The sequence below is a fragment of the Podarcis raffonei genome, chromosome 8 (genome assembly GCF_027172205.1).
Source record: "Podarcis raffonei isolate rPodRaf1 chromosome 8, rPodRaf1.pri, whole genome shotgun sequence".
In the NCBI taxonomy this organism is placed as follows: domain Eukaryota; kingdom Metazoa; phylum Chordata; class Lepidosauria; order Squamata; family Lacertidae; genus Podarcis; species Podarcis raffonei.
In genome coordinates this window covers 15,616,049-15,640,319 of record NC_070609.1, presented here as the reverse complement: position 1 = coordinate 15,640,319, position 24,271 = coordinate 15,616,049, and the positions used below count along the sequence as shown (strand labels likewise).

Here is a 24,271-nt window from a genome sequence, read left to right as displayed (position 1 = left end):
TTTACTATGAGGGTAGTCCAAGGACTGTCTTGAATTGTCCAGACCCTCCAAGTGTCCCTATTTTCCAGGGATGTCCCAGATTTAGAGAAGCTGCCCCGGTTTCTGTTTTGATCCCAGAATGCCCCACTTTTCTTTAGGATGTCCCTATTTTCACTGGTGAAATGTTGGAGGGTATGGAAACATCCCTGTTTTGTTTTTTTAAGAACTAGTGATGGAGAACTTTGCTTTTTTTTAAAGCAAACAAACTTAATTCACACCTCTCTCACTAATACCTCAGTCAGAATATATACTTCAGTTTTTGCAGTTCTAATGAGTTTTGCGATAGTTTGCAGCTCGAAAAATTCACCAAAATGCATATTTCCTGATATGATAGGTTAAGAATTGCAAACATTGAGATAAAATAAACATTTAATTGCGAATTCTTTAAAAAAAAACAACCCAACAGCAACTCATATATTAATAGGGTTGAAAATGGACTTCTGAATGCACACTTGATATGGGTCACATTGAAAATGACCCTTAAGTCAGTTAGAAAAGCCAGCTCTTGATTCTATTTTAACTGGTGAAATGCTGTGCACATAATATACAAATCATTCTTAAGCACGGCACCAAAGCAATGCTCCCACTTGGTTTTAGTTATTGATATTAGAAACTATAAATAAAAACTGTATTTTAAATGGGGTAAATTCCAAAGGTTCACCAACTGTTTATTTGTTGTGTTTTCAAACACAGCAAATGTTTCAATTCCATCTGAAAAGGATTGCTGAAATCAGGCAGTATTTAGGGTAACCTAATGTGGAACTCTGTCCACGTATAAACTTCATTTGCACAATGGCAACAATTTGCAGAACATTGTGCTAAAATATGGAACATGTAGCACTTTCAGCCAGGTACTGAAAATAATAAGAAGCTAACCAACAAAAGTACAGTAATGTACAACTCAACAATCAAATCTTCAGCAATGAGGGGGAAATAAAGCAGAGAACTGAATAATTTAAGGAGATGCAGGTGGGTCCTCTTTATTCACAATCTTCTGTGCAATGTATATTCCGGAAAATACATATATGGTCACACCTCAGTATCTTCTCATTTTAGGAGAATACTTGGCAGCAACTCTGATAAGTGTTTCTTTTCTTCTTTTCCTCCAGTACTGTCCCGTTTCTCTTTTTTCTCTGTTTTCTCCTTATCATGTCTGGGCTCCTTTTTGCTACCAGAGCTTTTCTCCATCTTTTCAACTTTTACTGAGTCTCCTTTCTCTTTGCCTGAAGATTTTGATTTGCTTTTGTCCTTTTCCTTCTCATTGGAGTGAGGAGAATCAGAGGGATTTTCACTCTTACTATGTTTAGAAGAACCAGTTGTTCCATTTTCCTCTTTGCGACGTTTGGTTGAATCCTGAGGCACTTCCCGATCACTATTTGAATGATCCCTTTTTCGATCTTTCCTTTCCTTTTCATCTTTCTTCTCTCTCTCTCTGGAGCTTTCCCTTGACTTGTCCAAATCTTTCTTGTCCACTTCTCTCTCCTTACTCATGGGCAGTGTTGGAGTTGAGTGGTTAACGCAGTGCTTTGCTGAAGAGTCCTTGAGTTCGCTGAGGTTGTCCTTTACCGTTGAGGAATGTGATGGAATAGAATGGGTATCAACTTTGCGACGTTTTTGCTCCCTTTCACACTCCGATGCTTCTGATCGGGGAACAGGTGACTTCAAGGACCCAACTACTGGAGCCTTCTCTCTTCCTCCTCTAATGTTTTCCTTGGATTTCACATCCTTGGTTACTTCTCTCTCTCTGGACGGCTCCTTTTCTTTCTCCTTTTCAGCAGCTGACTTTGACTCAGCATTGGTCTCAATGATCTTGGATTTTTCATCCTTTGACGACTTTTCTTCTCTCTTGTTCTTTTCCTTCTCTTTATCAGACTTAGGTGTCTTTTCCTTGCTATCTCTTGCTTTGTCTCCTTTGCTCACCCTTTCTTCCTTTGGTTTATCTTTCCCATCCTTCCCAAGTGTTTTGGCCTCAGGAGTGGCAGCTGGAGTTTTCTCTTTTTTCTCCTTCTCTTTTTCCTTCCCGCATTTCTCTTTCTCTTCTTTTATAACTTTGCTGTTGAAAGCATTGCTACCATTGCTTGTGGTCAGCTTTGGTGTTGCACTGGCAGCTTTATTAATCACTTTAACAGCACCCTGAGATTTCTCCTTTAATAATTTCTCAGTCTCCTCAGCTGTGCTTTCTTCCAGTTTAGCTGCATTTACTGTGAGTGAAGAAGTAAGCCCAGCTCCTCCGGGCCCATTTTGCACCATTGTAGGTACTGCATTCTTGGTGGGTGGGTCCTTGTGGTGGAAATCATTTTCAGGGATCATGCAATGTTTTCTACTTTTCAACTGTCCAGAATAGCCCATCGCTAATGCATATAGATCAGGTCTCTTCTCTTTCTCCTCTTGGCAGATCTTATGGACTCTTCTCTCCAAAGCCTGGCCCAAGTTCAAAACTTTGGGGTACCATGGCAGGATTTTGATCAGCACTATCAGGATATTTCTGATGTGTGCATATTCACCGGTTTCCAGGCAGTGTACAGATGCCTTGGTTAACTTATAATGCCACTTGTGTACCACATGCCGAAAATTTTCATAATCTAACTGGTCAGCTTTGTTCCCACCATCAAAACCAGTTGCCCGTAATATGGTGAGAAAGCCGGGATAGTTGCCACACACCTTTTCATATATGGTTCTATCACTATGCCACCGAGTTACAGTAGCAAGCATGCAGCAGAGAAACCTGCCATATCGACTAGCTTCATTTTCAGTACAGCTGGCTACAGTATAGATTATATCAGAGAATACTCTGTCATAACAAAGAAGTGTTGAAAAGTTTGGTGTTTTCTGTTGATGCACCAGTTCCACAAAGCGAGCGCAGTAAACAGCATCAATGGCAGAAAAGATACACCGAGGAAATATACACAACTGCAGAAATTTTGTTATAGTCTCATTTTTGGTGGACTTTGCAAGAAGCCAATTATCCTTTTCCAGCTTCAGTCTCTGCAGCACTCTTTGCACGTGCTCTAACTGTTTCTTTTCCTCTTCAAAAAGCTTGTCCTGAAGAACTGTACAGCGTTCTTTTTCTTTTTTCTTTTTGTTCAGCGGCATTTCCGGGTTGTCATCAATAGCTTTCATCTGGACTTTGAGTTTGTTGACTTCCCGTTCGTAGCTGCTATGTGGCACAGCAAGGTCATACATTGTCAGTGACCAGAACGTAGCATAGAACTGTGGACTGATATCATCCCAGACCTTTGGGATGTGCAAGGAGATCACCGAGTCATGAACAGGGGCCATCACAAGCTCACACGCTGTAATGTATTTGTGAACTTTCTGCTGCTGTTTGTTCCCTTTCTCAGCCTTTTTCAATTCGTCATATTTTGATGAAATGTGATGTGCATACATAGGCCGTGAAAGGAAAAATGCAGCATCGTGAGGGGTGTGGAACTCATTACAGAGAACATCAACAGAAGGCACTCGCTTAATATAATCATCTGTGCTTAAATTGGATGCCAAAAATCCACCGAATTGTACCAGAGTATCATGGCACTGATCATAGAGCTTTCCCACCAGCTTCAAATGTTTCTCCCCTCCTTCTTGAAATATCACTCCATTTCTCTGTTGAGCCATGAGAAGGCACAGTGGAAGGGCAAGATCGTGGTCCAAAAGTGCATCTTTTAATCTCTGAGAAGATTTCTTAGTGTTTCTGATCTGCCCAAAATATCCACCCTCTGCTTTCAGCTGCTCTCCCCCAGTCATGGCCTCTAGCTGGTCCATTGTCATCTCTTCAGTGATTTCTATTCCAGCCATTTTTTGTACCACCTCTTTCAAAATAAGCAGGTCAAAGCTTTTCCCAGCCTTTAGCTGGTTTGCCACATACTGAAGTAGACCAGCTAGTTCTATAGGGTATTTTCGAAAAACAGCACCAGAGAAGCTAGCTAAACTTTGAAGCCAACTGGAGATTGTGGTGTCATCGTGTTTCATCCTCTCCTTCTCAGGATTAGCCAGTGCTTCAATTATGCAATATGCCAAGACATCATAGTTCAATGAAGTGAGGTATTTCAATGAGTCAACAACTGGGGTGATTAAATTATCATACTTCTGTATCTGAGACAAAATATAATCAAATAAAATGGTTGGGTTGCTGTGGCTCAGTTTTCCTATTTGTCTTCCAGATGGCTTTACGTTTTCCTTGGTTAAACGCTTCATAATGTGTTTGGCTCGGTCAATTGTCTGAGCTTTAACTCTCACCAGTAGTGGGTGACTATTGTATGTTTCATTCTTCCACTGTCCATAGAGGCGATACCGATACTGGTATGGAAATGTTTTAAACATCCCCCAGAGTTCCTCAGAGATGCATGCGTTACAATCCATCAAAGAAAGAGAAGGAAGCAAAACCTGGTCGGTAATACTCAGCAAACAGCTGAATAATAAGTCCATTTTCTCTTTATCCTTTTGCTTGCCTGCATCTGCTTGGTGCTCTTTCATAAATGCTTTTCCAAGACGCACTACTTTTGCAAACAATATGGGGTCATGAGAGAGATGGGGGCCAAGGTAACAAAGCATGTTGATCACTTCCTTGCTTAAATCTTCAAAACTTTCTACTTGCTTGGGTGCTCTCTTGTTTTGCAAAGGAAAAATTGGTGTCCCTTTGGCACCTTTGGGTACTCCAACTCTTCGGTAGAGAGGTTCAATCATCACATGAAGAAGCTGACAAAGAGCAACAGCAATAGGTTTGTGTGAAGTTGCATAAAATGGAGGCATCTGGTCCATAATGTTTTGTGCATGTTGCCAGTCACCAATTTTTAACATTGCTTCTAATAAGCCCAGTTTCTGGTTATCAGGTGGTTTTTCTGTTTTCTCCTCTTCCTTTTCCTTATCTTTCTCTTCAGTCTTTTCAGAAGATAATACAACCACTGTAAGCTTCCTCACAATTAGTTTGGCTTCTCCAATTTCTCGTTTATGTTCTTCAATAATAGTGTTGTCTGCTGGAAGGAGATGTACATAAAGGTCTTCCAAATCTATCAGATTGCTTTGCAAAAGTACTGCAGCAACTCTATACAAAGAAACAGGTGTCTCTCCATTTGGCTCCTGATAACACTTGAATCTGAATCCAAGGATATGGCAGAGTGTTTGAGGTTCACACATGTACATGTAAGATTCTATCAAAGGTACAAAGAATTCATCATACTCTGGCCTGCATTCATAGACTTCTAAAATAATATCCAACACTCTATTGGGATCAAGGTTGAAACACCCTATTAAAGATTTGATATTTTCTAAGATCAGCTCACTAGTGATATTGCCAGATAAATCTTGGCCCAGTTCAGCAATCAGTTTTGCATAACCTTCATTCTCTTCTCTTAATAAATTGAATTTCTGTTGCTTATAGAAAAGTTTTGTCTTGATTTTCACAGATTTCTGATTAAACTGCTGAGACTGCTTGATCAGCCCTAATGATTCTAATGTTTCTGGGTCCAGACGTTCTTTTAGTATAGTATCTGAAACCAAGTACAAACATGCTGACACCAACTGCATGAACTGATCCCTCTTGCTTTTTTCTTCTAAGCAACTAGTTTCAATATCCAAAATGCAAAAGACATCTGCCAGGATGGAGGGCATGTCTTCCCGCAATTCTATTACATCCTTCAAAACACTGGATGCTTGGTCATGCTTTAGGTTTCCCTTGACAACATGGGATGCAAGCTCATATAAAGCCTGCTGGATACCTCTGAAAGTGACATTTTCAGACAGATTACGACAATGCTGCAAGAATTCGGTCTTGCCCGATCTGTCCCAGTTCTTGATCCATTCGGCAGGGAGAGCCGCCGCCCTGGACGGCACCGCCGAGGCCGCTGCTCCCGCCGCCATTTTCGTGGTGTGGCGCCGAAAGCCGGAGGTCAGAGGGGACGAGCATGACGGGAAAGTGGGCGGCGAAGGAGGACGAGGACGGGGAGGAGGGAGAGGCGGCTTTCGAAGGCGGGAGAACCTGGGCTCCCTCTGCGACATGGCGCGGACTAGAAGCAGGGGCAGCGCGGGGCTCCCCCGGGAGGAACGGCACCAAAGCGGATGCTTACTCTCGAGGAAGACTCCAGCCGCTTTGCAGGGAACTGAAGGCGAGCTCAAAACACCTTCCAATCCCTTTAAGCTGTGGCAACAGCCACCCACCCGCCTTGAGTTTGTAGCGGGGCAGGGGAGGGGGACATAGTGAAAGGGAGAAAGAGTGCGTGCCAAAGTTTGCGGGGTCCCCACTTAGAAGCCCCCAAAACACACGCGCGCACCTGCAGCTGGCTTTAGCCTTCCTCCTTGCTGAAAGCAGTCCTGCAGCTGCTGCTGCTTTCGTGATTCTGGTTTCTTCTTCCTCCTCTCCCGTATTTCTGCTTTCAACCATCTGCAAAAGGGGGGAAAGGCTGCAGCTTAGCGGCGAAGCACACGCATTGCACGCAAACCGTATCAGATTTAATCCCCGGCGTCCTGGGAATGTCTTCTTTTCTGAAAAGCTGGAGGGCCGCTGCCGGTCAGTGCTGACAATACTCAGCTCGATGGAGCAATGGTCTGATGCTTGGTGTGATGGAGTTTCCAGAGTGATTAAGCCAGCATTACTGGCGAGGTTTCCAGAGTCTCACTTCCGTGCCCTGAGGACCGACAACCAGGAAAGCCCAAAAAGGTTGTGGGCTGTTAAAAAGGGCTTGATGCTGGCAGTTCCAAACCTTGCAGAAACTGGTATCTTTTTTTAAATAGGCTATCTTGAAACTGCCGTTTTTCCATCCTGCAAAGAAAAAGCTACACTGTTTATTTCAATGACATATCAATATCTGATGCCAGTATTGTATTGTTGGCCTTTGTCTGTCTCCGGAGGCGATGGAGAGCACCTTTGTGGGTGAGGTCAAGCCGTTGGAAGGTTGCAGCTGATTTCTCTGAATTTTTTTGCACTTGTGTGCATTGCTGTTTTAATGTGGTTGACACCAGGCAGGCATCTCCACGGCACTGTTTTGGCACCAGCTTAGTTTAAAATGTTTTTTATATTATAATAATACATAATTTATTATTTATACCCCGCCCATCTGGCTGGGTTTCCCAAGCCACTCTGGGCGGCTTCTTTCAACAAAGTATTAAAATACAGTGGTCTGTTAAACATTAAAAGCTGTTAAACATTCAAAGCTTCCATAAACAGAGGGCTGCCTTCAGATTCTTCTAAAAGTCTGGTAGTTGTTCTTCTCTTTGACATCTGGTGGAAGGGTGTTCCACAGGGCAGGTGCCAGGACCGAGAAGGCCCTCTGCCTGGTTCCCTGTAACTTGGCATCTCGCAGTGAGGGAACCGCCAGAAGGCCCTCGGCGGTGGACCTCAGTATCCGGGCCGAACGATGTGGGTGGAGACACTCCTTCAGGTATACTGGACTGAGGCCATTTAGGGCCCTGGTTGGTGGGGCTTCAAGGATGCCTTTTATGGGCCTGTACCAGGGCCGGCCCACCCATGAGGCAATGTGTGGCATCAGCCTCCGGTGGCAGGATTAACGGGGGCAGCAGATCCTGAAGCAGATTTTGCTCCCCTCTTGTTTCTGACTTTGACTAGCTCCTCCTTTTCCGCAGGGCGTACGGCGGCATTTTTGTAGTTCGCCTTAAGCACAAAATGCCTTGGGCTGGCCCTGGTCAGGACAGTGCCTATGAAGTTCAGGCCCATCTCCCAGAATCCTTTGGGGGAAGAAGTCATAACTGTTTAAACTGGTATTCTAGATCTCTAAATGTGGGGCAGGGGCTGCCTGCCACAGAGAATTCGTTCGTTCGTTCTTCTTATTAATTTCATAAAGGCATATACTGCTTGGTTGTAAAAGATCTCAAAGCAGTTTGTGAAAAGAAGGCCCTCTCCTGTGCGGCCACCGCTGCCACTGTGATTTTGAGGGTGGTGGGACAAGCAGTAGGGCTTGTTCGCCCTTGCCAAGGGCGTCAATAGGGAAGGAGGAAGCTTTTCAGGTATTTGGGGCCTGAGCTGATTAGGACTTTAAGCCCATGAGCACCTTGAAATGGGCCCAGAAACAGACTGCCAAGCAGTGCAGATGTTTTAAAAAGAGCCTCGCAAAGTCTAATGGGGAGACTTCATTAGACCCATGGGCCAGAAGTCCCCCTACCTTGCTGTAGGAGACTGCTTTAACTCATTCCTATTCTTGGGGCAAAGATAGATAAATTCCTATCTCCAGTCCATCTCGTCTTGCACATCTCTGTATTTCCCCCCTAAGCTTGCATTTGTGTCTGCAATTAAAACAACAATCAGCCCGACCTAGATTTGCTTGAAAATACATCGCATAATGTACATTTGCTATAAGGGTAGTCCAAGGACTGTCTTGAATTGTCCATACCCTCCAAGTGTCCCTATTTTCCAGGGACATCCCGAATTTAGAGAAGCCGCCCCAGTTTCTGATTCCATCCTGGAATGTCCCACTTTTCTTTAGGGTGTCCCAGGTGGTGCTGTGGGATAAACCACAGACCCTAGGACTTTTCGATCAGAAGGTCGGCTGTTAAATCCCTGCAACGGGGTGAGCTCCCGTTGCTCGGTCCCTTCTCCTGCCAACCTAGCATTTTGAAAGCACGTCAAAGTGCAAGTAGATAAATAGGTACCGCACTGGCGGGAAGGTAAACAGCGTTTCTGTGTGCTGCTCTGGTTCGCCAGAAATGGCTTAGTCATGCTGGCCACATGACCCAGAAGCTGTACGCCGGCTCCCTCGGCCAATAAAGCGAGATGAGCGCCGCAACCCCAGAGTCGGCCGTGACTGGACCTAATGGTCAGGGGTCCCTTTACCTTTACCTTTATTTTCACTGGTGAAATGTTGGCGGTTATTGAGTTATCCAACACGCCCTGCCTCCCCACTGTCTGATGGCAAACCTGTATAGGGAAAGTTTTTAAATGTTTAATGTTTTATTATGCTTTTATATATGTTGGAAGCTTCTCAGAGTGGTTGGGCAACCCAGTAATATGTGTGAGATATACATATTAAAATTATCATGGAATGGGATGTCCCTATTTTCATTGGAGAAATGTTGGCGGGTATGGAAACGTCCCTGTTTTGTTTTTTAAGAACTAGTGATGGAGAACTTGGCTTTTTTAAAAAGCAAACTTAATTCACACCTCTCTCATTAATACCTCAGTCAGAATGTATACTTCAGATTTTGCATTTCTTATGAGTTTTGTGGTAGTTTTCAGCTCATAAAATGTACCAAAATGCATATTTCCTGATATGCTAGGTTCAGAATTGCAAATATTGAGATAAAATACACATTTAATTGCAAATTTTCATATATATATTTTAAAAAACCCAACAGCAACTCATATGTTAATGGGGTTGAACTGGACTTCTGAATGTACACTTGATATGGGTCACATTGAAAATGATCCTTAAATCAGTTAGAAAAGCCAGCTCTTGATTCTATAGCTGTTGCTGCTCATGTTCAAAGTGCCCCTGAGTGCAGCAGGTTGTGATGATCTGCCATCCCAGGAATTCATATGGAAATATAAAAGGATATTTCTTCCCCATGGAACATCTCTGCTGTCACCCTCTTGTCAAATGTTCTAATTTATTTATAATAATATAATATAATATAATATAATATAATATAATATAATATAATATAATTAATATAATATAAATACATCATTATCATTGCATTATTCGTATTTATTACTCACACTACACAAAAACATCTGTGGATAGGTTATAGCATGTGGGAAGGGAGTCTGACATTCATGGAGCCATCACTGGGAAGACCCTCAACTGAGTTGTTGCCCTCCAAACGTGTAAGAAAGTGGATCTTTCACTGATCTTATTCCTCAGGCTGGATTATAGGAAGGGAAGTGCTCATTCAGGTATTTGAGGTCCAAGTTATTGAATGGGATAAGGGTTAGGTGTTTCCACATCTTACACACACACACACACACACACACACGTGGTAAACATTCTGCCAAGGGAGGAGAATTGTATCATCCCTCTGCTTCTGAAGATTACGAGCAAGTCTCTGTTTACGCCTCATCAAATGTTGACATGCACACTGCGGGAAGTTGCCATTTGACCTGCAGACATTTCCCTTTGCAGGCTCTTGGTGCCAGAAAATTTGTTTCATCATAGAGAGCTTCTCCATTGCTTGTCCCCTGTGGCAGTCCCACCAGGATGCAGACTCTCCTGAGATCTTTCCTATTCTTCGTACTTCTGACAAAGGGTAAGAAGCAGCTGGGAGCAAGTTGGAGATGGGCATGCAAGACGGATAATATGCTGAGTGTTTGTTGTCGCAGAGTTGGAAGGAAAGAATTTAAAATCTCCTGAGTAGAGGCTCTTTAGAGTCTGTGTTTCCAAAAAATCTTGAAAGAAGGGTCACGGCTTGGTGGCAGAACACCTGCTTTGCATGCAGAATGTCTCAGAGTCAGTCCCTGGCATCCCCAAGTAGAGCTGGGAGGGAACTCATCCCGGGATGGCTGCTGTCAGTCAGTGTAAACAATACTGAGCTAGGGAGGCCAAAGGTCTGGCCTGCTGAGCCCCCTTCTAATTCTTGGCTCCAGCACAGATTCTATTCTTGGAATCATTGAGCTAGCTTTCTGGTGAGGCCCTCTAAGTATGGGTCATTAAGGTAACAAAAGAAGTGGCTCTGTGCCAGATAAAAAAATAGGTGGCTCCCTCTCCCTCAACTCACTGGGAGTTAGAAAGACAAAGGCCAGACTTGAGAGTTGAGTTATGTGTGCTAGCGGCTGGAAGCCAGCAAGACTGCTTGAATCCAAGGCTGCAGCTAGACCCTTTTGGGGTGCTAATGCTGTGAACCCCTCCATTGCAGTCTCTGGTTGTATATATGTGTAAATAAACCATATACAGTGGTACCTTGGTTCTCGAACTTAATCTATTCTTGGAGTCCGTTAGACTCCTGGAACTGTTCGAAAACCAAGGCGTGGCTTCCGATGGGCTGCAGGAACTTCCTGCACTCAATTTGAAGCTGCAGAAGCCGCGTTGAACGTTCGGTTTCCCAAAAATGTTCGCAAACTGGAACACTTCCAAGTTTGTGGTGTTCAGGAGTCAATTTGTTCGGGAACCGATTTGTTTGGGAGCCAAGCCGTTTGACAACCAAGGTACCACTGCATCATAAAGGCAGCACAATCTCTGCTGTCCCTCATCCCAAAGGAAACACGAACCTTGGGGAAGAGCCAGGAACCTCTGGAATCTCACAGGGTTTGGAGACTGGGATGGCAAGCGACTATGCAATGCTTAAAGGAGTCAAGAGGGTTGGCTCTATTTTATACCCCTACAAAAGGATCACTTTTCTTCCTTCTTCCAGGTAATTCTTTGGAGTGTGAAACTTGTACTGATGTTGGCACCAGCTGCATGGGCAGGATGAAGACCTGCGTTGAGGGCCAAGATACTTGCATTGTTGTGTTTCTTGAAAGTATTATAGGTAAGTGTAAAGGTACACACACACACACACACATAAACCCACCAAACCAGGAAAGGATCACACACACAAAGAGAGGAAAACACTGTCAGGGTGGAACGATAGAAAAAGGTTTATTTCAAGCTTAAGCAAGAAAGAGGCACAGAGAGTTAACCTCCAAGATTCTGCACACCAAACAAATGCAAGAAGCTCATTTTTATCTGCAAAGTTTCACGTGAACACTACATGTTATGATTATGCACAAGTTACTTGAGGGATCATCTGCACACGTGTACATTTTCATTGGTTACAGAAGCATGCTTCTATATTCAATAAACAATGCCACGACAGCAGGGAACTTTTCATCAAAGTTGCGTTCTCATACCCTCCACCTTTTCTCAGATGAAAACAGGGACGTCCTAAGGAAATGCGGGATATTCCGGGATCAAATCAGAAACCGGGACGGCTTCTGTAAATCCGGGGCTGTCCCTGGGAAATAGGGACACTTGGAGGGTCTGCATTCTTTAGCTAATTCTACTATCCCATATAAATGTTGCATTCTCTACTGCCTGCCTTATCAAGCTGTCTTGAATCACTAGAGTCCCCATTCCTCTGCTTTGTCCCAAGGCCCGTAGCTCTGCCAACAGATGGAGAAGCCTTGCGGCTTCCAGGGGTCCGAGAGGGCAGGTTAGGCTTGCAAAGAAGAGAAATATATAATTTATTCACAAGGGGGAGAGGAGGGAGAAGAGAAAAACCTCAGTTTTTAAAAACAGAGGAGAGAAGGCCATTTGTAAGGTAAAGGTAAAGGGACCCCTGACCATTAGGTCCAGTTGTGGCCGACTCTGGGGTTGCGGCACTCATCTCGCTTTATTGGCCGAGGGAGCCGGCGTACAGCTTCCAAGTCATGTGGCCAGCATGACTAAGCCACTTCTGGCGAACCAGAGCAGCACACGAAAATGGCGTTTACCTTCCCGCCGGAGCAGTACCTATTTATCTACTTGCAATTTGACGTGCTTCCGAACTGCTAGGTTGGCAGGAGCAGGGACTGAGCAATGGGAGTTCACCCCGTCATGGGGATTCGAACTGCCGACTTTCTGATCGGCAAGTCCTAGGCTCTGTGGTTTAACCCACAGCGCCACCCGCGCCCCTAGGCCATTTGTTCCTTACCCCTATTCACATCAACCACTCTTAATATTGTGTGAAATAAGGTGGATGCTTTCATTTCATTGTGATTGAATGAACCTCTTTCTCTTCCCTTCTTCTGCAGATGGCAAGGTGCTTCAGACTGTAGTGAAAGGCTGTGCATCCTCTGAGAAGTGCAGTTATCCCCCAAAGCACATGACTATAGGGAAAGGGAAAAGCATAAGGACCAGTCTGAGCTGTTGCACTGGCAGTGACTGTGCATCGATAGTCCCTCCACGCTGTAAGTGCATATATTTTCTCTTCCCCCTGTCCTACCACCACTATTTCCTTTTCGTAGGATCATAGAATCATAGAGTTGAAAGGGTCCTGAGGGTCATCTAGTCCAACCCCCTGCAGTTCAGGAATCTCAGCTAAAGCACCCATGACAGATGGCCATAGCTTGCAGGCTGGCGCTTTCAGCAACGCTGCATTCCGAAGGTCGCATCACATTGAGAGCCAGTGTGGCGCAGTGGTTAGAATGCTGGGCCAGGTCTTGATCCCCCGGTGACTCACCTCCCTGTCTCGCCCGAAGGCGAGCACTCCTCCTGTGAGTACTCAGATCTCTCCTCTCAGACCTTAGTCTCTGCAGCTTGAGAGATGTCGGTGGGTTACTAGGCCCAGAGGCCACCTCAGCCTCTCCTGACCCAAATGGAGCAGCTGTAAGTGATTGCCCAGCTGGAGGCAACGAGGTAATCCCCACATCTGGAGCCAGGGCAGACTCAGGCACCTGACTTGGCCCAGCTGGTGCTTGTTGCAGGGGAACCTGTGCAAACTGGGGCTCTTCAGAATCAGGCCCCAGACTTGGTTCACCTGCCGCCTGAGGCAAAGGATCTGGTGCGGACTGAGACACCTCTGATTCCGAGTCTGAGCCCGGGTCCCAGGCCATCACAGGGTTGTGGGTTCAAGCCCCACGTTGGGCAAAAGATTCCTGCATTGCAGGGGGTTGGACTAGATGATCATCACAGTCCCTTCCAACTCTATGAGTCTATGATCTTGGAGACCAAGGTTAAATCCCTGCTCAGCCATGAAGCTCACTGGGTGCCCTTAGGCCAGTCACCATCTCCCAGCCTAGCCTACTTTACAGGGTTGTTGTGAGGCTTAAATGAAGAGTGGGTGAACCATGCCACCTTGTGCTCGGGGGAAATGTGGTATAGAAATTTAAGTATTATTATTATTATTACTATTATTATTTATTTCATTGCACTTGTTGCTGGATTCATAAATTGATGACCAGCATAAACCTGAGTAGGATTTATTCTCAGTGACTTGAGTCCTGGGGTGGGTGGGTGTGTTCAAATTGGTTGTCTTCTATAGCATCTCTGTTGCTTTCTTCTCCAATCCTTCGGACTGAGAATCTTCTCCACTCCCCCACCCCGTCCCTGCTTTCAGCGCAACAAATAAATCCGAAAGCCAATGGAAAGCAGTGTCCTTCCTGCTACTCTTGGTCTGGCACATGCAATGCAGATATGGTGAACTGTAGTGGACCAGAGAGGTTCTGCTTTGATGTGCTCTCACGCTCAAAAACCGGTAAGATGCAGTGCTCCTTTTCAGTCCCAAACCCCCATGCATTTTATAGCTGCACTGGTTTGGGATTGATGCGGCGCATGGAAGAAATGGGTGTTGCTGCCTTTCAGAAAATATAAGGGGATGCTTCTACCAGAAAAGGGAGGTGATCACCCCACACTTGGGGAAAGGATATTGGCTCAGTGCATGAACATTTACTTTGCATGGCAAAGATCCCGGGTCAAAGCCAAAGAACCACAGGCTAGTTTGGAGGGGCTGTTACCAGCAACTACAATTCCTTTCTAATCTGTGGGATATGATCCATGAGAGGCAGTCAAGTACAACATTCCTTGTAATGCTAGAGAAGACATGCGAGGGAATGTTTGGTCCAGCCAGTTGAAACTTCCTGTTCCTCCTGGCTGGAGCATCCTTCCTTTTGCATGTGACTAGAGGTGGGCATGACCTAACCTGTCCAGGTAAGAAAAGGACGAGAAAAGCACACCTCCCTCTTTTTTACTTCCTTCTTCATTTGACCAGCTTCTAGCTAGGACCGCTCTGCTAGCTTTCAGCTAGCAGAAGCACTGGGATTATTCCCCCATATGGAATAGATCCACATGTACATATTTGTAACTTAGTCTGCCTTCAGGAATCCAACTGTGATCTGATGTGAGTAAACGTCTTTTATTGCCTTTGAATAAGACTGTTGCATCTTTATTCTTTTAAGAGGGATTCAAGGGAACGTACAATTCAGTCTGAGACAGATTGTATTGTATAATAGTGAGAGGCTCACACAAGCCTGCAACCAGCTATCTGCTGTGCATATAAAAAGGGGGAATGTAACTCTGCTACATAAAGGAACTTGCTCACGCAAGTTAGGAAAGATATTAATAAACAATATATCCTCTCCTGCCACCCTGAACATTCCCACATAATCAGCCCATCTCATCTTCCGTTTCCAGGTGGAGAATTCAGAGACATAATTATGAAGGGCTGCACTATCAAGTCTACCTGTGCTGCAATGAACAAAGGCATACCTCCCATTTTGGAAGAAAAAGATACTATCGTCGTAAATGCCAGGTGTACCCCAGATCCTTCTAGGGGATCTCGATCCTCTGGGCTCTACCTGCCAATCTTCTCTGGGCTCCTGTTCCTGCAGATCCCATGGTAAAAGGCACCTGTGAGAAACTTGCACCATCTCTGCATTCGTTCCCTGCTCTGCTTAACACTTTTTCTTAATGAAGCTTAGCCTTCTAGGTAGAGGGCCTCTCCACGCATCTCTTTGCCCTGCCGCTTCCTCCCAGGGAAACCCAATATTCAGCAATGAATCAGAAGAAATTGGGTTTTCCCGTGGATTGCTGTTTGTTCCGATTTAGCGCCAAAGAGTTGGTTTTCCAAAGGAAAGCGGCAGTGCAAAGGTGCAATCGCTCAGACCCATGCCTAGAAAGTGTGGGGCAAGCAGAAAACCACTACATCCCATGTGTTCCAGGCAAGTGTGGATGAGCCCAGTTTCCTTGTTTTCCTCAGTGAAAATAGCAACCAGGAATAAAGCAAATAAAACATGAATGCATGCTTTATTTTTGTTTTTGTTTTTTAACTGACTCTAAATTAGCATCTCTGCATTCATTTATGCTCCTCTTTTTTCATTCACCACTTTCTCTGAATGCAGTTTGGCTCTCTCGATGGTTAAACACAGTATTTTTTGGATACCCACCCACCCACACCCACCCACACCAATTTATATATATAAATTGAGTTGCTAGTATTCATATATTGATAAAAATGCCAGCATGCTGTGAGTACTATCAGAAATAAATCCAAATGAAGTGTGTGTGTTTGTGTGTTTGTGTGTGTGTGTGTGTGTGTGTGTGTGTGTGTGTATTTATTTATTTATTTATATGACCCCCTCACATGTTATAAAACAGCTGCACTGGTTACCGGTTCATTTCTGGACCGCTCTCACATTAGTGTTTAAAACTTTAAACAAATCCACAACTCCACAATTCTGAAGGGCCGTCACTTTCTCTACCAACCCTCTCTGGTGCTAAGATCGACAGAGAATACCCTCTTGGTTGTTCCACTGCCCTCACAGGCTCAGGAGTTGTGGCCAGGGAGAAGGGCCTCTCCACAGTGGTGTGCCCAGCGCCTTCCTTATACAGCTTTGGGTGAATGCTGAAGATGCACCTCTTTACCTTGCCTTAGACCCACTCACCCACCCACACCTATTTTTAATATTATGCCTATTATGTTTTAATATTAATGTTCTGTTTTAATTGCTTTTATCTGCCCAGCGACCCTAGTGTGACGGGCGGATAATAAAAGTTTATTAATAATAACTATGACAATAATAATATCTTAGGAAGACATCCTCTATTAGCTAAAATTGTCTGTAAGCCCTAGCCCCAATCCTGATGACTTATTTCAGGTCCTTTGCATTCACTTATTTACACTGTTGAATTTATCTTAACGCGGCCAACGTTTTCAAATGTACACACTTTTCACCCATATATTCATTAAACATTTTACAATCTTCTTTAAATGTATATTCTTCTTGTTCTCTTATTCTGTAAGTTAAATCTGCCAGCTGCATGTATTCCATTAGTTTAAGTTGCCATTCTTATTTAGCTGGGACCTCGCTCGCTTTCCATTTTGGGGCTAACGAAACACTGGGTGCAGTAGTGGCATACATAAATAGCCTTTTTTGATACCTGGGAATTTCCACCTGAATTATCCCCCCAAAAAGGACTCTCTTTTATTTTAAGTACTTTTAAACATTTTTTTTCAATTCATTATAAATTATTTCCCAATACTCTTTTACACTTTTAGAAGTCCACCACATATGATAGAACATACCCTCACATAGAACGTAGCCTCAGCCTCATTGAACCTCTTGATTCCATTCCGAGGGAGAACACTCTCCTGCCCCCAAGTGTTGTGATGTCTTAGGTACTGTTGCTTTAAGGGAAACAGAATCTTAGCGGCTTAGACGGCAGTTAGTGGAGGTAGACTGAACATCGGCTTCAAGGTGGAGTGCATTGTGTTCAGCGGGATTCAGCTATGATCAATCCATCCCTCCAGCTGTTCGGTTACTCCTGCTGATGGCATGTACCTGAACGCAACATCCACTCGGCAACAGGTTATGTACCTAGAAGTTGACCAGGTTGGCCCCTCCCAAGGATTCAGGCCCTGGGATGTATGTGCAAAAATCACATCTCTCCACTCTGGCCCAGAGTGGCTAGGAGCCTGCCTGCCTGCCTACCTGTGCACTCTCTGAGCCATTCCTGTGCTGCTCTGGGCAGCCAGGCAAGCTCCTCTGGGTTCCTTGGTGGAGGAATCTTCACCCCAGCTACCCAATCCACCAGGGGGCGCAACACTAGCCCTGCCCCAGGTGCCAGAAACCTATGATACTCTGCTAAGGTGTTGGCTGACTCCCTCCCCCCCTTTGCTGTCCTTACAGGCCCTTTGAGCCAGAGTATTGGATTCACCTTGGTGACAGCTTCTCTGGATTTCCCATCACCATGCAGGATCTCGTGGGATTTTTCTTCTTTTTCGCCCTCCTTACAACAGGTAAGGAAGGACAGCTCTCTCACTGGAAATTTATTCCACTGGGGTAGCTGGGGTCAGATGCAAGCTAGTTTCACGAGACTGGTAGGGGCATAAGATGGAAAGGCACCCGCAAGGTCTTTTGTAATTCCTTTAAATTTGAATTTTAAAAAGAAATTGTGTGGAAAGCAATTGTTGCGAGCAATTTTTAAACTAAAGAAACCAAGGAGCACGGTCTTGTTCAAAAGAGAGATGCAAATTGCACATTTTTCAACAGCTTCAATCTATTAGGTCACATTTTCGCTTGCTTGTACATGGCATGTTAAAATAAAATAAAAATGTCCAGTAGCACCTTAGAGACCAACTAAGTTTGTTCTGGGTATAAGCTTTCATGTGCATGTACACTTTTGCAGATATCATGCATGCACACGAAAACTTATACCCAGAACAAACTTACCATAGTTGGTCTCTAAGGTGCTACCAGACAATTTTTTATTTATTTTGACTGCGTCAGACCAACACGGCTACCTACCTGAATATAGCATGTTAATCTATACATTATTGCTGTGCACTGTCTTCTGAAAAATGTGTGCATTTCCCTTCCTGCAAAGGTGCACCTTCATTGTACAATTTTTTCATATGCTGTAGCACACCCTCCGGGTGTTCCTATTTTCTAGGGACAGTCCCTGATTTAGAGAAGCTGTCCTGGTTTCTGATTTGATCCCAGAATGTCCCGCTTTTCCTTAGGATGTCCCTATTTTCATTGGAGAAATGTTGGAGGGTATTCAACGCCCAAGCCGTCTGAAGGCAATCCTATAGAGGGAAGGTTTTTTTAAAAATGTTTAATGTTTGATTATGTTTTTATATGTGTTGGAAGCTGCCCAGAGTGATGGGGCAACCCAATAAGGTGTGTGGGATATAAATAGTAAAAATATCATTATGGAATGGGACATCCCTATTTTCATCAGAGAAATGTTGGAGGGTATACTGTAGACTCACCACTTTACCTTGTTATTTTAGTTGTAAATTGTAGGATATTTTTGGGAGAAGAAAAGGTTAAAGGAGTAAACCCTACAACAAATTCCAAGTGGAGTTCCTAAGACAGTTGGAAGGCGTTTTGTACGCCTCCTTCTGGCAGCTCCTACAGCAAAGCTGGTGCCAGGTGTATTCTCTGATTTCCTTTGGACCACATCCGTGAGGCCGAGAGGGGGATCTTATTGCCTGGGCAGCCCAGGACCTCCATACACGCTGCCCAGGCTTGAGCCAGGGCGAGGTTACTTCAGTGCTGCTAATGCAGCAAAAACAACGCAAGAGGCAGCAGTTACGAGTTACCAGTCTCTGGCAGCCCCAGCAGGTGCTGTGATTCTCCATTGGTTTGACTTCACCCCTGAAGGTACACTCCATTGCCTCTCAAGACAGGTAGATGCCCAACAACAACAAGAAATGGTTTTCACTGATTTTCATATTGTGTTTTCATTTTTTGAAAATGTATTTTATCTACAACATGGATCAGATAATACAATTTGCACAATGAAAAAATGCAGTATAATGAACACAGTTCCCTAAGATGAATAGTTAAGGAGTTTCAGAAAATGGGAACAAAATTATTATTATTATTTGGTTTACTTCACACCTAGGTCACAGGGCAGGTTACAGCGATTTAAAACACAACATGAATCGTAGTATCATAGAATTGTAGAGTTGGGTCATCCAGTCCAACCGCCTGCGATGCAGGGATCTCAACCAAAGCACCCATGACAGATGACCAGCCAACCTCTGCTTAAAAACCTCCAATGAAGGAGGTTGGAAATAAAGTACAATCAACTGAATAGGGTGAGTCCTTTAAAAAATGGCCTCCCAGCCTCCTCCTTTTCCTTCTTCCAGTTGCTTCTTTAGAGTGTGAGATTTGTTCGAGCGATGGCACCGACTGTACAGGACCTAAGAAGACCTGCCCTCTGGAGAAAAATGCCTGCATGATCGCATACACTGAAAATACTGTAGGTGAGTGGGAGAGAGATTATTGAAGCAGAAGTGGAGTCAGATCATTGGTACATTTGGCTCAGTACTGTCTATGCTGGCTGGTCCCATGACCTCAGACAGAGAATCCCTCTCCCAGTCTTACCTGGAGATGGCAGGGGCTGAACCTGGGATGTTCTGCATACATAGCAGGTGTTCTAACACTAAGCTATGGCCTTTGCCGTGATGGCAGAGGGCAAAGGACAGGATCAGTCAAAGTCACTTACTACTAGTATTGTATGGGCCCTCCGCCTTGTTAATTATCTCTAGCAAACCACCCCAGGGAACAAACTAATTGACTCATGCCTTCAGTCTGACACAGACTAAGGTGATTTAAGGGCCAATTAAGTGTAGCTGCTCTTCTTTAATAGTGGGTTTCAGTGGGTTTGATGCTACCCTGCTGGGTGCCACAAGAACCCATTGCTACCAGATTCCAGGCAACAAATGGAGTAGGTGGCACCTTAGAAAATGAAGAATAGAAGGTGCCTTACAGCACCCAGATTGGATCGGACATTGGTTCGAGGAGGATTAGGCTTCAGCACCAAGATGCACAATAGATAGCCAGTTCCTCAAATCCAGTCACATCCTGAAGTGACTAACAGACAAGATTCAATATAGCATAGGACTATGCTGGAGGAATAGACAATACTATCCACAGATTTTTCAGAAGGATCAATAATGTCACATGCTTTTCTTAGCTTTGCCAAACCCAGCCTACAGCCTTGCAGGCGCCATGAGCAATGTGATGTCTACTGAAGGCAGTATAGGTCTTTGCAATAAGACTTTCTTTTTTAATCAACCAGTATTTATTGATATTTTTGATGATGTTTTTATGGATGCTTTTGCCGAATTGCTTTTAACATTGTCTATCGAAAGTGTGGATTACAAACAAACAAACAAACAAACAAACAAACAAACAAACAAACAAACCAATATTTTGGACAACATCTCCCATCAGCACCAGCCGCAATAGCCAATGGGCAGGGATGACTGGGAACTGTGGTCCACAATATCTCAAGGTGACTGTGCTGGGGTCTGCCCCTGTTTTACAGAATGAAGTAACTTTGGGAATCATTTGAAGGAGTTGTGAAACCATTCCAGCTTCCCTACCCCCACCCCGCCTCAGATTTAGAAATCTTAAGAACTAAAGAAAAAAAATACTGAAAAATCAATTGTGCGTTTTATTGTGAATTGGCCAGAACAATTTTCACTCCTTTGGGAAAATATAACACAACATGCTACATTTGGAAGACACTATATCCGTCTCTGATGTAGAAATGTGGAGAATTGAATAAGATTCGGAAAAGGGAGAAAAGCCAAAACCGACATATTCACCCATTCCTAATCTTTACATCATCCTTCCAAACACAACCCTGCTCATCATCTTGATGACTGTATAAAATGGAAGCCAGTCTGGCATGCTGGTTTAAGGTGCTGGATTACGGCTGGGGAGACCAATGAAGCTGATTGGATGACCTTGGCCCAATCTCACAGACTAACCAGTCCTGAGGATGGAATGGGGTGAACCATGTCAGCTGACATGCATTCCTAGGAGGAAAGGTGGGAAGCAAAGGTGGTAAAATGAAATTAACCATCTCCCTCCCCCCCCCATCTTCCATTGCAGATGGAAAAAAGGAACATACTATAGACAAAGACTGTGTAACTGCTAACATCTGTACCAGTTCCGCCATTGAATTGTACTTTGGACCTGGAAGATTCATGAGGACAGTTGTGTACTGTTGCATCGAAAATTTGTGCAAAAAAATTGAATCCAAATGTGGGTATATAATGGGGTTGGGGGCTAGCTCCTCTCCCCAATCTTCTTCCCTCACCATGTCCTTCATTCCACCTGTTCCCTGAAGCCAGGTGTGCACATGTGACATGCCCCTGAGTCTCTGATTTTTGCCATATGGTCTGTAAATGTGGAAGTGGCCTTTAACCTTCAAAGCTACTAGCTGCCTTCCCTATGAATATATCTCGCCCTTTTCACAACTACCTTGAAGGTAGATATAATTAGCTGTGCTTTGGCCTAGTAGTGGCTGGTGCTACTTGGGACCTGCAGGGAGTGCAAAGCAGAGAGTTATGGTCCTGTTCCTTCTCATGCCTTCTCAGCAGCAATGCTGAGAATGAGGAGGAAGCTGCCACAGCCAGTTCCACCTACTGGATGTAAGCAGGAAGGTTGGGAAATGGTAGATGGCTGAAGGCTGAAAGCGTTTGGTCAGGCAGCATGCCCTCTCTCTACAACCAGGGCTGGGCTGTCCATGAGGAAACGTGAAGTGACCACCTCGGTCGGCAGGATCCACAGGGGCAGCAAAACCCAATGTAGATCTTCCTTTCCCCCTTGTTCCCGATCTAGATATTCCCTGGTGGAGATGGGTGCGCCATTTTGTGGCTCCCTGTAAGGTGCCAAAACGTCTTGGGCCGGTCCTGTCCATAGCTGTAAACGACCAAGCTGCTTCCTCCAAACCCTTAAGCGTTTCCACACCTTGTTTTCAGTTCCACCGATTGAAACCAGAATGAACGGAAAGCAGTGCCCTGCCTGCCACGTGTGGTCGGACACGTGCAAAGAAGAGATGGTGAACTGCACAGGACACAACGTGTACTGCTTTGACGTGTCTTCGCATTCACATGCCCGTAAGCGCTTCCCCAGACATTGTGTCCCTTGAGGCCCATATCCTCCCCGCCAATTTTCTAGGTTATGTATCATCATCATCTTTGGCAATCCCTTGTAGCCGAGTAAGATTGTCTTCCATAAACTTAATGTCTTCTTCTTCTTTGGCGATCACTCAAAGCCGAGTAAGATTGTCTTCCATAAACTTAATGTCTTCTTCTTCTTTGGCAATCACTCGTAGCCGAGTAAGATTGTCTTCCATAAACACGGTTTTAACAATGAATCCGCAAGTGACTGTGGAGGCCAATTCTGGATCCACACGTCCTTCCACAGTGGGGACGTTGGTTTCTGGGCGGGAGTTGATTACGGTGTGGATTTGCCAAGCATGCCTTCCTCTTAGCATGTTTCTCTCTTGCATCCTGAGTTTGAGTGTCTTCAAAGCTCATGACACCTTTGTTAAAGGCTATTCTCCAACTGGAGCGCTCGCAGGCCAGTGTTCCCCAATTGCTGGTGTTTATACTACATTTTTTTAGATTTGCCTTGAGACAGTCTTTAAACCTCTTTTGTTGACCACCAGCATTACACTTTCCATTTTTAAGTTCAGAATAGTATAGTTGCTCTGGAAGACGATATCATCACATATAATCTGAGCCATGCTGAGTTCAGAGGAACAAGCAGATTGCCACTGTTCCCTTCCATAAGATGTGTTTTTTTAAAAAACAAAAAACCCCTACCTCTTCTGAGTTAAATCACACAGGCTTCTTCTTTCAGCTGTTTCTCACGTAAATGCTTTGGTTGCATATTGTTAGAAAGCTGCCTGCCGAAATTTGCATCATATTAATTTTTGCTTTGCTGTTCTCCAACCCGGGAATGTCTATGAAAATGCATTTATCGGGTGTAAACTATGCAAGAAGAAATATGCATATTAGTAAAAATCACATACAAAATGCATTCTATCAGGTAAATTTTCAAAATATAGAAAGGTGTATATTTGGCAAAAGTTGCCTATAACCCAGTGTATATTGGAGGAAAGACTGAAATGGTCATGAGTTTTCATGGGGAATATTTCATGGGGATAATAGCAATCTGATGTGCAAATGTGGAGAACTGAATTTAAGACAGGAAAAATGAGAAACTGAGATGGACTGATTTGCTCATCCTTACACTGGACCATCATTGAGCTCCACTATCCAGGAAAAACGTGCGATTTGGAGAATAGCTGAAAGCCGTTATGATTCCCATAATCCCCTCTCTTCTCTTCCATTTCCAGAAACAAGCAGTGTGGACAGAACCATGAAAGGCTGTACTACTAAGTCTGTCTGTTCCTCAATAATAAATGGCCGCAGTCCCATTTTGGGAAATTCTGATCTGATTAGGAGGGCGACATGCATTCCAGAGGTTTCTCGGGGATCTCGATGCTTTGGCTTTCTCCTACCAACCTTCTCTGGGCTCCTCCTGCTCTGGAAGATCCTCGTGTAAAGGGACCTGCATGGGGTTGTATCAGCTCTGCCTTCAATCAAGCCTTCCACCTATCTATAGGCGACTTTTTCATACTTCAATTGGGCCTTCCAGATGGATTTTCTCTGATTCACTGAGTGAAAATAAACCTCAGGTTGAAATCAATTGCAATTGGAATTGGGGGTTTTCTTCTCCTTTATACGTAAAAAATGTGTTTTGTGTAAGGAAGCTATTCAGTCAAGCATTCTGTCCTATTGCTTTTCATAGGTTTGAGGTCCAAGCAATAGGGCTATACACGTTGAACAAGGCAGAAGCAAATACCCCCACTTTGGGGGTATTCACAGACCACCTTGGATTCTGAGGTGGTTGCCGATGAAGCAGGGGTGGCAGCGATGTTTCAGAATCAGCCTTCAAAAAGGTTTTGTGGCAGGGAAGTCCTTTGGGCTCAGTTTGATCCACTTTTAACCCCTCTCAAGATTTTCATAAATGGAAAATGATAGGGAGGGAAAGAAGGGGTTAACAGGACAAGCCCTGTTGCAT

General features: G+C 44.3%; 3 protein-coding genes across 6 annotated transcripts; 2 read left to right on the top strand and 1 right to left on the bottom strand.

Moving 5' to 3' along the window:
* Positions 1-690: 690 nt before the first annotated feature.
* LOC128418411 (THO complex subunit 2-like) lies at positions 691-6,030 on the bottom strand. Its single transcript, XM_053398054.1, has one exon. The coding sequence runs from the start codon at positions 6,028-6,030 to the stop codon at positions 1,087-1,089; it is 4,944 nt and encodes a 1,647-aa protein (XP_053254029.1). The 3' UTR covers positions 691-1,086.
* Positions 6,029-15,934, top strand: LOC128418445 (phospholipase A2 inhibitor NAI-like). 4 transcript variants are annotated; one of them, XM_053398127.1, is made up of 6 exons: positions 7,778-7,992; positions 10,104-10,227; positions 11,329-11,445; positions 12,689-12,844; positions 13,993-14,130; positions 15,066-15,934. In XM_053398127.1, exons 2-6 carry the CDS (start codon positions 10,179-10,181, stop codon positions 15,272-15,274), a joined length of 669 nt encoding a protein of 222 aa, XP_053254102.1. In that variant the 5' UTR covers positions 7,778-7,992; positions 10,104-10,178; the 3' UTR covers positions 15,275-15,934. The 4 variants fall into 4 exon arrangements, with proteins under 4 accessions (XP_053254101.1, XP_053254102.1, XP_053254100.1 ...); XM_053398125.1 differs by having other exon boundaries at positions 13,918-14,130; XM_053398128.1 differs by lacking the exon at positions 13,993-14,130.
* A 1,142-nt stretch (positions 15,935-17,076) lies between these two features.
* LOC128418447 (phospholipase A2 inhibitor and Ly6/PLAUR domain-containing protein-like) lies at positions 17,077-23,896 on the top strand. Its single transcript, XM_053398130.1, has 6 exons — positions 17,077-17,239; positions 17,561-17,670; positions 19,531-19,647; positions 21,287-21,439; positions 22,159-22,296; positions 23,544-23,896. Exons 2-6 carry the CDS (start codon positions 17,622-17,624, stop codon positions 23,750-23,752), a joined length of 666 nt encoding a protein of 221 aa, XP_053254105.1. The 5' UTR covers positions 17,077-17,239; positions 17,561-17,621; the 3' UTR covers positions 23,753-23,896.
* The last annotated feature ends 375 nt before the right edge of the window (positions 23,897-24,271 follow it).